We start from the raw sequence: 12,774 nt of genomic DNA on the forward strand, positions 1-12,774 counted from the left end.
GAAGGTGTGTGGTAATTTTATACATCCTGGCTTCAGTTCAGTGCTCGTGGAAAGTTGTTCCCCAGGCTGTCACTTCTTCAGGGTGCAACTTTCAGAGCACCCTAGGTGACCTTGGGACATGAGCATTTGAAAGAGGCATTTAAAAAACTGATGGCAATCTTTCTTCTCTTTGAGTTTAAACCATGTAAAATTTGCACAACCTGTTTTCTACTCTTTGAGTTTAAACAGTGTAAGGTTTTGCACAACCTGAAGAATTATTCTTGTTTCTTTTGTCAGTGTCTGCTGTAGAAGGTGTTATTTTGGATGAAGGAAGGTTCATGCACTTTCTGTGTCTATTTATACTTTCTGCATACTACTTCCCAGAGTTCTGTATGGTATTTTAAGCTTTATTACCTCCCACTGTTGATATGTCTGCACTGCCTCGCTGAATTCAGCTGATGCCTCTTGGCTTCATTGCATGTTTACAATACAAAGTTCAGAGCAACAAGATTCAATGAAAAAAGGTGTGGAGAGGAAACAGTGGCCGTATGCTTAGAAATGCTGTGCTACAAAGAAACAGTGTATGTTACACGTACAGCACTTTTCAGCTACCCTCTCTTATCATATGCTGGAGCTCTGTCTGCTTGAGTGCTTTCTAACTTGCTCTTTCTGTTTCTTCATGCTTCCCTGGATTCAGAGAGAGGTAAATTATTTTCATTTTTCCATTTTTGTGTTTATCCTTCTGGCATGCACTGAAAAATGTTGTATTGGTTTGCTTGTATCAGTGAACAGACGCTCAAGTTAAGTGAGTAAATTCATATCTGTCACCTTTTCAATTTGCTGTTAACAGAATTGTCCAATTGATACTGGCTGTTGGTTGTTTTGGGGTTTTTTTTCGTCAGGCCCTCTAAAATAATAGGAAAATTTAAAATCATGCAGTGCAATGGGTCTTAGTATTTGCTTCTAGTCTTGGGATTAAATTCAGATGATGATGTTTTCTGGAATCTGAATTACAAGACAGTGTTAAAATCTCAACTTTTATTTTAAAAATTGAAAAAAACATGATCCTGAGAGCAGGGGATTTAGATCTAAGTTTAGCAAGTTTTTAAAAAGTAAATGTTTATTTAATATTTTGGTATTTGTTTCCAGTCTGTCTGGGTTGCCTGCCTGTATTTTAAGTTTGATGAAAAGTTGTCCCCAGTCGGTTTGATTTGTTTGGATGTACAAAGGATTGTTTGGAATTCTCCACAATGCTTCCTGTTTCATGGCAGCACAGACACTGAGGCATTGTAGTCAGGTGCTTTGCAGCACAAGGGCTGTAGCCACTCCAAAGGCTCTCAGCAACAGAATTGCATCCCTCAGATGAGATCTGGGGTTTGTTTGCTCTTCTAAATTGCAAAATCTTGAAAGTGGGACTGGGTGGAAGGAATGTGCTTTAGAGATGCACACCATTCCTCGTGTTTGCCTTGTGGAATATAATGAGAATGGTTTCCAGGCCTGACTCTTTTTTTAATCAATTCTTCAGGCAGTGTTGGCCTAGGGAAATATTTGAACTTTCTTGATTATGGCTTTGCAGTCTAATGTAGGTTTCATGCATGTGGAGAGCAATGATGCTTCCAGCCTAGCACTGGCAAAAGTGTGCTTCAAGCAGATTGGTGTGTAGTGTCTGTGCACAACTGCTGTGTTCTCTGTCTGAATAATAAAGAACAAAGGAGAGCTAGGAAGCCTTGCTTATAAAACAAATCACACTGGAGAAATTAACTATTCTGCTGTAGTCTTCTGTCTTCAGTTAAATCTGTTATGGAGCTTTGAGCATCTCAACTTGATGTATTTCCTTAGTAAATCTTTAAATATTCCTTTTAAACAAAAGCCTGTGTCTTCCAATTAGATCTGGAAGACAGAAGCATTGTCAAAAATATCTAAATACTAATTTGTCAAAGTCTTATTTACAGGATCTGCTGCAAAGAGGCTGTTCAGAGGTTCACAGGCATAATAACACATTCATTTACTTAAAAGGAATTCAGAATTCATCACACTGGCCATCCTGAGGAGTTAAAGCACCACTTTACAATGCTTCCAGGGAAAAGCAGCAGCTATAATGGTCTTGACAAACTACCTCATTTGTGTGCCTTTTCTTTGAAAACTGCTGCAGAGGGTAGGAAGGCAGCCCCCTGCCCATGCACATTTCAAAATTATTGTGAAGTAGTTAAGGAAAATACCAACATAACACGCTGAAAAATCTGTGTTGGCCAAGTCAGTGGCCAGTGATTTTTCATACTCTCTGTCCCAGAAGTTCTGTCTTTGTTCAATCCATCCATAAAACAAGCAGAGGTCTGAGCTACTGATTGACTTTTGAGTCTGCCATGCCTGCGTAGCAGTGGGTGAGCAGCAGTGAGCCCTGTCTGAGCCAGGCCCCAGCTGGATGTGACATACTGTTGTCTGAGCCTCCTTGGGCTGCCAGTCCTGCAGCCTCTGTTCCCTGGGCACCCCCTTGGTGGTGACCATGGCACATGGGACAGACTGTCCTCCTTGCCATGATGGTGGTGCTTTGGCCATGAGATTGCGAGGTGAGGCTGGGAAGGAGGACCGACATGGGACATACATTTAAGCTGTACAATCTGTACTGTTGTCTCTGTGCTAACAGAGCTCATGGATCTGGAGAACTGCACTTGGCCATGACTCCAGCTGATGCAAACCTGTGGCCCTTTGCAGGAATAGAATAAACCCTTGGTGTAGAGAGGGAAATGCTTTGTAACATCTCAGAGCCACCTTGCATGCTGGTGAGGCTGCCAGGGCTCCTGTCCCCTGGGCACAGGAGGAGGTGGCAGGCAGCACTGAGACCCTGAAAGCCCCTCTGGGAGCAGCTTTTGCAGCTGCCTAAGATCAGGCTGCAGGAAGAAAATTGGAGTGAAAGTCGTGCAAATGCTTCAGGCTTGGAAGCGCTGGGCTCTGGGGGGCTGAGCTGGGTATCAGACCTATCAGCTCTGAGAGGGTTTGAACAAATTTTGGAAGCACACAGAACTGTGGCGATGATAAGACATCAAAGAAAACCCGGCAGCTGTGAGTTTTAGAGCTGCCAGATTAAAGCCTCTGAGAATCACACAAAGTAGCCGTAGCTCCTCCTTCAGAGTTAGCAAGTGACATTATCAAGGAATGAAGCAAACAGCCTTTCTGCAGGGGATAATTTGCCCTACAAACTTTATGCTTGAATTAGAAAAACAAGCTACACTCTGTGAATGCCAGACCATTTGAGGAGAATTTATTTAAATGCAGAACTGATGTTTTGCTGCAAGGAAATCAATTTTCAAATTGTGTAAAAACTAAAATAAGAAAAGCATCCAAAAAGTCTCCCTCCCTCTTCTTGGGGAGGGCGTTTTAACTGCTTGGATCCAAAATTCATCACCAGGGTAATGTCATGGTGGCCAAGTGTGCTGTAGCTGGAGAGTAGCTAAAGAGGTGGAGGAGCTCTGTGAGGTGGAGCACTTGGAGTGAAGAAAAAGGAAAGGTTTTAATGTGTGTTTAGGGTTTCCAGCAAAAAAAAAAAAACACAGGGAAAATTCTTTCTCTCCCACATCACTTCCAGCTCTCATCACTGAGGGGAAAAGGGTACATGTGGCTACTGTATAACAGAAATGGGAAGGAGAAGACTCTTGGGAGTAGTTATTTTTCTTCCTCCTCCAGAATCTGATTCCAGAGCATTGGGTGTATATTCAACTGGAGAAGGGGCTATGAGTTTCATTTGGAACAGGTAGAAGTGGTTTCACTCTGTATTTGTCTGGTATCTGATAGTTGAAAGGTCCTCAGTAAATCTTTTACAAACACATTTTGCAGTGTTTGTGAATGCTGCTTGTTTCATCTAATTATCATTTTCTTACCTTTAGATTTTTTCTTCCTAACTTTGCAAGTTCCTTGGTGGGACCATAATAAAAAGAAAAGTGAACTGAACAGAGTCACAAACATTATTTCAGCCATAAGCCATTCTCTCCTTTCTCCTATGTGAACAAGAAGCCTGGATAAAAACCTTGAAATGTTAATGCAGAGGATTTGTAATTTCTAACAGATATTACTGCAGGGTTTCTTGCACTTCATCTGCTCTGCCATTCATGATACTAGAATATTTGTGTGTCATGGAAAAACCCACCTGAGGATGGTCCTGATGGCATTACATTTGCCTGCTTTTGTCACCTGCCTCCTCTCCCTTCTCTTGCTTTTCCCCTCCTCTGCTCCCACGGACATTCAAGCCTTGGCAGGAATGGCAGCCCCCTGCCAGGTGCCTCTGACCCTGCTCTGCAGCAGAGGTGGCTGCTCTCCCTTTGTGTTCCGTGCTCTCCTCAGTCTCTGGTGAGCTGTTTGCAGGAAAGCAAAGGGAAGCCTGGAAGTCACAAGCTCAGGAGATGATTTCCCCACAGCCTGGGGTATCTGTTCCCTGACCCTGCAGTCACAGAATCTGTACACCAGTTCAGAGAAATCACCTCCTCTAGGCTATTCTGGATGAATTTCAGTCAATTTTAAGACAAATCCAGAGAATATAATTTTGTGGTTCAAGGATTCTTGTTACAATTTGTAATACATAAATCTGGAAGGAAATGTACATTTTCCTGCATGTGTGTCATTTTAATGTAGGTGTTTTAAATAGCAGCAATTTAATTTTATTGAGAAGAGTAAAGAATTTTGTTGCATACTTTAAGGCTAGAATGTTAGGGGTTTTTAACCAAAAGGATTCATGCAATTCTACATTCTTCTACAGTCTTTTGAAGAAATAAGTTTAATGTGAGAAGGTAATGGAGGATGTGCTACTCTTCTAGGCTGTTCTTAATTGGGATGCCTCCTAGGACTTTACCCTAATAGTGGCAAATGGTTATAACTGCTACTCAAACAGGACAGCATTAGCATAAATTGCTTTTAATGTGATTATATTCATCCAAGGTTGAGCAGCTAAGTGATGCTTAGCCAGGTGTTAAATAGGTATGATTATCTAAGGTTTAGTCAATGACTGTAGGCATTTGCCAATTAAAGAGAGTAAAAGAGCAAATAGAGATTTAATTCTCTTCTACTTAGCACCTTACATTGTCTTTTCAACTCTCAAAATTGCTTTTTAAAATGTCTTTCTCTAGTTCTGTATTCTTTCAAAATAAATTACTACAAATTTTTAACTGTTTAGCAGAACCAGTCTTACCTAGTCTTGCACAAAGTAATTCTTATCTATTTTTTTCTTTTTCTAGCTTTTGTCCAGATTTCTGATTTATATCCAGTTCCTATAACTGGAACATTATTAGTGGACGATGTAGTGTGCAAATGATTTTTTTAAATTTAAAATTACCCTCTATGCAGCACTTCTCTATAATCCTGTATCAATTGAAGTGTTGCACTTCTGTTATGAAATTTTAGGAGTATACAGCTTTGTTTGCAACATCATTCTCCCACTAAACACCTTGCTGCTCATCCCACTGATTTCATGTGCCCACCCCCCCTATTGAGACAGAGACTCGTCCAGCTGGATGAGATGTGATGTTAACCCTGTGCTGGCTCTCTGACCAGCTGTGGGCTTTGTAATGGCTTTTTCATTTCTTTTTTTGCTTGTTTTCCTAGCAGAATGTAAAGATAGGGGAGTGGTAAGAGGAGGCATTTGCCCTTTTCCATAAATTTCTATTGCAAACACGTTGCTCAGCACGTCTTCATTATCCCAGGGGCCTGTTGCACATAAATCTCACTTAAATGTTAATCAGCTTCAAGTGAGCTGCAGTCAAATGAAGGTTTATAGATGAAGCAGCCCAGAAGGGATCTGAAGTGGAGGAAGTATCAGAGACTGGTCTTCTGCCTTACTTGGGATTCAACACTCTGGACAAAAAACAAGCTGTTCCATTGTGGTCCTATGTAGGGAAACACAAAACTTTTCCTAAGTTTTATTGTTGCTGTAGGAAGCAGGTACTCTGAAATCCTCAGAAAGCCGTGCCTTTCTTCTCCAAGACCAACCATGGAGCTCTGCTCTCTGGGTGCCTAGAAATGCCTGAAGCAGGGCTGAAGGCTCCTGCTGGCAGTGGAGGAGCCAGCTGCCACCAGCCAGTGCCCATCCCCAGGTCTTGGCTGCTGGGCTGCCATGCAGGGCCACCCATGCAAGCATCTGGGTGACTTCCATGGATTCATGGCATCAGTGGTACTGTCTGTGCACTGCCAGAAGGGGGAAGGATGGTTTGTGTGCTAATTCTGATTGATGATTGGGAAACTGATGGTGCTGGCAGGGCTGAGTGTGATGCGGTACCACAGGTTTAGAAGAACTCACATTTCATACTTTGTCTCAGTAGATGCAGGCCCTGATTATCTGAAGCTTTATGAATATTTACAATCCATGAGTGTGATTAGCTGGATTACTTTGTTCAAGCTGTTCAGGCACTTCAGGTGAAACACTGGTGTGTGAGGCTGCAACACCACCACCAGGGTTTTATTGGCTCTCAGTGCTTGAAACTGCTCTACTGGCTGGTGTTTCATTTATTTTTGTAATTGTGTTACACAGCCTTGTTTATGACTGCATACCATCACAAGCAGAAATATTTACAGAGGCTGGAGGGGCAGGACCCAAGCCTTGCATGCAGTGCTGAGGTTTGGGCCAGGTGGTCCTGGCAGCTCCTTCCCAGCACCCACCACCAATCCCAGGTGGTTTTGATATGGCACATTGTTTCATGTTTTTCCCGTTAACTGTGAGTTTTTCATAGGCTGCAGGTGATCCACACCCTCTTCTCTTGGAGTCCAGCTAGGAGTCTCCAGCCTGCTTTTGATGAGTTAAGTGAGGAGGAAACCATTCCAAAGCAAGGCTTGGCACATGTCCAGATGAGCCAAAAGCACCGGTCTCTTTCCAGGAGCAAGATTCCAGCTGAAACTCAGCATCTTGCAGTACAGAAAAAGGGAACAACATGCAAAAAGCTCTTGTGGCCAAGGGACTTGGGGAGGAAGCCTTGGGGCATCTTCTGTAACAGACAGCACCTTCCTGGATTACTGCCATGTGATTTGTCCTGCAGGTCACCATCAGCTGGGTGTAGCTGTCCCGAAGGATTCCTGTGTCTCACATTCCTCTCCAGGGCAGTGCTGCAGCCAGAGACAGGCAGGGCAGCCCATTCTCCGTGCAGGAAGGGCTCAGGGGAAGGTGCTGCCCCACTCCCTGATGTGTGCCACCACTGCAGGCTGGCATGCAGGGGGATGCAGAGGGGCCCCCAGCTCCACTGTGTTTCTGCTTGGTGCTGTCATGTGCAATTGCTTTCAGATCTCATGCTCCGACAGGTTTGTGTAGCTTGGGGGTTTTTTAAATATTATTCATCAGGCTTCAGGTTGCAAAGCACTTAGATGGAGCAACCACCTGTACCTGTTGCTGAGCAGCCTTTATATTGCAAGGGCTCATGAAGAGCAAAATCTGCCATTCAGTTAGGTACGGGCACAGTACTTAACTGCAGGACAGGATCATCTGTGTCTTGTACAGAGCAGGAAGGCCAGAAATCCATTTGCCACAGTCACTGATTCTCCCTGGATAGCTTTAGTGTAAAATTCTTCAATTCCTGGAGCATTTAAAATGAATTTTAAAATTGGCCATCCATGGTACATTAAACCCTGCTCAGAATATTTACAGACTTTTATATACAGAAATACTTTAGTTTATACTGGGCCTGTGGGTTAGGAATATCCCTCCTATCTCTTCACCACTGAGAGCTTTGCTGGTAATTTTTTATATGTAAAACAGAAAGACACTGAAAAGGAATTTCAGCATAAGAGGCTGGAGCAAAGTCCCAGAGAAATCTGAAGGTAGCAAGAGGGACACAAAGCAGGAATGAGCTGTGGTTGCTGGGAGGACATGAAAAAGCAGAGGTGCAAGACCAGCAAAGAGGGAGTCTGGTATAGCAAGGAAAGCAGCTGGGCACAGCCAGGCTTCTTCCTGGCTCAGCTGTGTCACTTGGACTGTCTCAGAAGAGCTCCAACTCCTAAGCAGCCTGAGAACAAATAAACCTTGTAATGGCACTTCCTTCATCCATGCTGTATGTGCTGTGGTGACTAGCTAATACAGTGCAAAAATCCCTTTTGTAGGGCAGCTTTATTTAACTTTTGAAAAAATAAGGTCAGAAATTTAGGGCAATTAGTGTGAGCAAAGCTCAGCAGGTTCACATCTCCCTTATGCAACCAGATCTCTAATTACTATCTGCATATTTTAAGCACTTTATACACTTTGAAATATTATTTTTCTCTGAATACAGTGTTGTATGCTATTTCTTGGGGTTTTCTAGCAGTTAAGAGCTGCATATAGTTTCTGTCTTAATATGTAATTCTCTCTCTACTTCATCTTCAGTAATATATTTGAGTAAATTTTGCTGTTTATTTACAATTGCATTTGGAATTACAGGTTGTAACTTGAGTAAGTTGCATGGTTAGGAAACCGTAATGAGCTGTTGAATTATATAGATTAAGCTTTTGAATTATATAGATTAGATATGTGTTTCATGGTTAAGCAGTTTACTACGTTTGTAGACCTGCTTTGTGGAAGGTATGTATTTTGTACCTTAAGAGCTGAGATATACACCTGTTAAGCTGAAGTAGGATTTGCAGTTTTGGAAATACAATTGATTTTAATGTTTTGTGTCCATTTATCTTGTTTACACAGAGACTTTGCTTACGTGGCAAGAGACAAGGACACCAGAATTCTGAAATGTCATGTGTTTCGATGTGACACACCTGCAAAAGCCATTGCTACAAGTTTACACGAAATCTGCTCAAAGGCAAGTGGATTTAAAATCAGCTGCATTTGTCTGTTCAGAGGTCCCTGAGCCTTATACATGTAATAAGCAGTTGTGTGTAGTGCTAGTTTAGTTTATGTAACTGGCAACGAGAAACAGTGTAGAAAATTTGTAAGGGAAAGGATGCAAATGGATGGGAATTATGGGAGAGTGGGCATTTACATTTGAGGAGGATGATATGTGCCTTTGATTTGACAAGTGTCTGTAGAGGCCAAAGGCTTTCCTGAATAATAAAGAAGCTGCAGGTTCAAAATGGAAAAAGAACACAGAGGTTCAATTAGTAATAAACAATGATGTTAAACTCCATAAATAAATCAGACCTTGTTTGAATGGTGTTAATCAATGGTATTATCCTGCAGGACAGAGGAAATCAGTTGCTAACTGTTAAAATTATTAACTGTTAAAACTGTTATTTAAAAAGAATAACCCTCTTAGTCATGTACTCTCTGACTTATTTCAGATTTTAGAAATAGGGTTGTAAAATGAGTAGATTGTAGTTGCTGCTGTACTATATATATTTTTTTTTTTAATGTTGTATTATCACTGTCTTCTTCAGATTATGGCTGAACGGAAAAATGCTAAAGCTATGGCTTGCAGCTCATTGCAAGACAGGACAAATGTCACCCTTGATGTTCCTCTGCAAGGTACTGTGTGTGACAGCTAGTATCCCCCTCAGGATGGTCCTGGTTTAGATAAGTTTTGTTTCTGATGCAGATTTTGACAAAAATGGAGCATGTCAGGTAGAGAAGTCAGGAGTGTATTCCTGATGTATCTGTAATATAATCTATTATATCATTAATCTATAATTAATGTATCTGACTGATTGTAATCTGTTCCTGTATTACTTTAAGAATTTTTCTTGGTTATGGCGACAGTTATGGACTCCTGCTCAGTTATGTCAACTGGTGCATTTCCTCTTTTATTTTGAAATGCAAGTATTTCAAACACAGTCATACTTATTTGTGGCTACTCAGGATATTGTCTTTTCCAAATCAATACCTCCTGACTTGAGACTGCACCAGTTGGCCAAATCTTCCTTAAAACCAGAATATACTCCAGTTACTCACTTGGATTCAGAAGTGCCATAGGAGTACTCCTCCTAGGTTTCAGCATCTATTTTAGCAGCTTCTGAGGCAAGGGTGCAAGTGCTGGGATGTCATCCAGCTTTTGCACACTTTACTGCGTGGTAGAAGGAAGTTGCCTTTGTGTGCTGTTGTCACATCTTAGTAGCTCTGCTGTTTTGAAACTATTCCAGGAGAACAAATATACTTTGCATTAGCTTTTCAGAAAATTATATGCCTCTGGATCCACCAGTTTGTACTGAATATCTTGCTCCTAATCCATACATCAGCTTGTGCAATAGTCTGTGTAATGTGTTCTGTTCAGGCAGTAGTATTGATTACTTGGAGACTGTGTTTAACATATTAGCAAGGATGGTATTAAAGCAGATTTTACATAGTTGTTGTAGTGAAACTTAGGTCTACACATCTCAGAGACCCATATTTTCTGTGGTTTAATATGCCAGCATTTTTTTTATAATGTGAATTATAATGTGATTCTATGCTTAGCACAGACCAAAAATTCCTTTAGAAATTATTGAGGCTTGTTCTTGTTAGAAGGAATAAAAATTTCTTTAAATCAATGCAATACCTTCAGAGTACAATTAATGGGTAAACAGTTTTATGTTATTGATGAAATAAAAGTGCTTTTTTTTTCTGTTGTGAATGCCGATTAATAGAAATTGACTTTTGTTCCTATGCAGTAGATTTCCCAACACCAAAGACAGAACTGGTACAGAAGTTTCACGTCCAGTACCTGGGCATGCTACCTGTAGCAAAACCTGTGGGTATGTAACACTTCAGTGAATTCCAAAGTTCCTTGCTTAAACTCTAATGGCTCATCAACTGCCAGTGCATGACTTCTGGAGGGTGGCACCTCTTCTGTTTCAGTCACATGAATCAGGCAGGAAGACATCCAATATTCAGGGCATCACATGAACATGTGTTTTGCAAACAGGGTATTCTGGGAGCTGCCAAGAAGGCAGAGTTTCTTTCTACAGCTTTCTCTGAATATGAGCTCTGCTGCTAATGACAAGGGCCCTAAAGAACTGAAACAGTACAAAAGCTAAACAAGATGCTATCCTGGATTTTTGTAAGCCAGAGGCACCTGCTTTGCTCTTCCAGGTGGAGAAATACAACTTCATAATACCTTCTTCCATTATCAAATTAATTTTAATAAGGAATCCAAAACAATCTGTTTTCTATGCTGCTGTGTAAAGATAAAAAAAATCTGTTGTTTTTTATGTATATATTATTTTTCAGTGTTGCATTTTATTCTTTTTTAGGAATGGATACTCTGAACAGTGCCATTGAAAGTCTAATGGCTTCCTCTAGCAAAGATGACTGGTTGCCAGTTACCATGAACGTTGCTGATGCTACTGTCACAGTCATCAATGAAAGAGTAAGGCAGACTCTGTTCTTTAAAACACAACTAAAATTATATGAGTGTTGAAATCCAGGAACACAGAAATGCTAGTAGGGTTAATTTAAACTAAAATTCATTTGTTTATTTTGCATTTTTTTTCTTTCCAGAATCTGCAGAGGCTATTACTGCTTATATCAGCTCCAGCTTTATTTATCATTCCAAGCATGTTCTCAGAAATAAATTACCATAAATATTCATTAGATAATTAAATTCAGTGTTTTCCTTTCTAGGAATTTTGAGCCTAAAATGTTGTAGGTTAAGCCCAAAGTAGTAGAAGTACTAAATTCCAAACTGCATTTGCCTTACTCTTGGTATGGATGCCAAGAGTAATATAAAAATCTGTGTTACAGAAGAAAATGTAGAGCATTTTCCATAGAGTTTAATACAGTGAGACTAATGCTGTATTTTATATATGTCTTTTGATGAGGTACTAAACCAACATCTCTATAACACACCAGTGATAGGGGAGCATATTTTGGAGTCATTATACCCATGTACCCATGTTGTTGGTTTCTTCACAAAACAAGCAGCTTCCAAAGTGTGCAACATTTTAGAATTTTGTGGTAATGCACAAAGCCTCAGTGGCAGCCTAGAGGGAGAGATCCAGCCCAGGCCTGAGCATGCTTGGGTCATACAGATAAGAAGGAATTACAATAATGTATCAGGATATCCTCCCATTTAATGAAAACTGAAAGTTCCGCAGAGCATGCAGCAGTAACGCTGAACCCTTTGGTTCCTGAGCAGAATGAAGAGGAGGTGATGGTGGAGTGCCGTGTGCGGTTCCTGTCCTTCATGGGGGTGGGCAAGGACATCCACACCTTCGCCTTCATCATGGACACGGGAAACCAGCACTTTGAGTGCCACGTGTTTTGGTGTGAACCTAATGCAGGCAATGTATCAGAAGCTGTTCAGGCTGCTTGTATGGTAAGTAACCTTCTTCAAAGGCATCTAATACCACTTTAGATTTTCACTGCCTCCATAAATTAGCATTTTTTCAAATTTGTAATTATATTCATTTCAAGACAGAGAAAAGAAAGATAGAAATAGGAATTCATATTATGATTTAATAATTAAATTTTTAATCAATTAAAATCCAAACATCTTAATGTTTAAGCACCAGCTTAGTGAACAGTGCCCCTTTAATTATTTTCCCTCCCAACCTCTGCAGCATCTATGTAAATTACAAATCTTTTCTTTCACTACCCAAATTATCTAATGCCAAAAAAACATTTTGTTTGGATTCATGTTATGAAATCCAGAAAATAATCCTTTTTCAAGAGTAACTGAACCCAGGAAACTTACTTTTCAGTTTTAAAATGGGTATTTATATGATTTATACCAATATTTGTTGTGTGCTAATGGACAGTTTCTGCCCAAACATTGACAGACCAATTTCCGATTACCTTCAGCTGAGCTTTTTGCCACAGCCAAAGCAGATGTAGCAGATGTTTGACTAATGAGAAAATACAGAAGTGTGTTTGAAGTGGTCAGGAAGTTCCTTGCTGCAGAAATGGTTTCAGAGTGGCTTTGCTCTGTTGCA

At 40.7% G+C, this 12,774-nt stretch overlaps 1 protein-coding gene across 15 annotated transcripts in view; it reads left to right on the forward strand.

Moving 5' to 3' along the window:
* APBB2 (amyloid beta precursor protein binding family B member 2) overlaps window positions 1-12,774 on the forward strand; it is a 163,653-nt gene that overhangs the window by 146,742 nt on the left and 4,137 nt on the right. For 12 of the 15 annotated variants that reach the window (XM_074541588.1, XM_074541593.1, XM_014269503.3 and 9 more), the window contains 5 exons: window positions 8,618-8,732; window positions 9,307-9,394; window positions 10,513-10,596; window positions 11,095-11,210; window positions 11,979-12,158. In XM_074541588.1, the coding sequence (XP_074397689.1) occupies window positions 8,618-8,732; window positions 9,307-9,394; window positions 10,513-10,596; window positions 11,095-11,210; window positions 11,979-12,158 (583 nt within the window). Of the gene's footprint in view, window positions 1-454; window positions 683-8,617; window positions 8,733-9,306; window positions 9,395-10,512; window positions 10,597-11,094; window positions 11,211-11,978; window positions 12,159-12,774 lie in introns of those variants that run through there. The other 3 variants (XM_014269504.3, XM_074541592.1, XM_074541595.1) reach the window with 2 other exon arrangements.

The sequence above is a fragment of the Zonotrichia albicollis genome, chromosome 5 (genome assembly GCF_047830755.1).
Source record: "Zonotrichia albicollis isolate bZonAlb1 chromosome 5, bZonAlb1.hap1, whole genome shotgun sequence".
Classification (NCBI taxonomy): domain Eukaryota; kingdom Metazoa; phylum Chordata; class Aves; order Passeriformes; family Passerellidae; genus Zonotrichia; species Zonotrichia albicollis.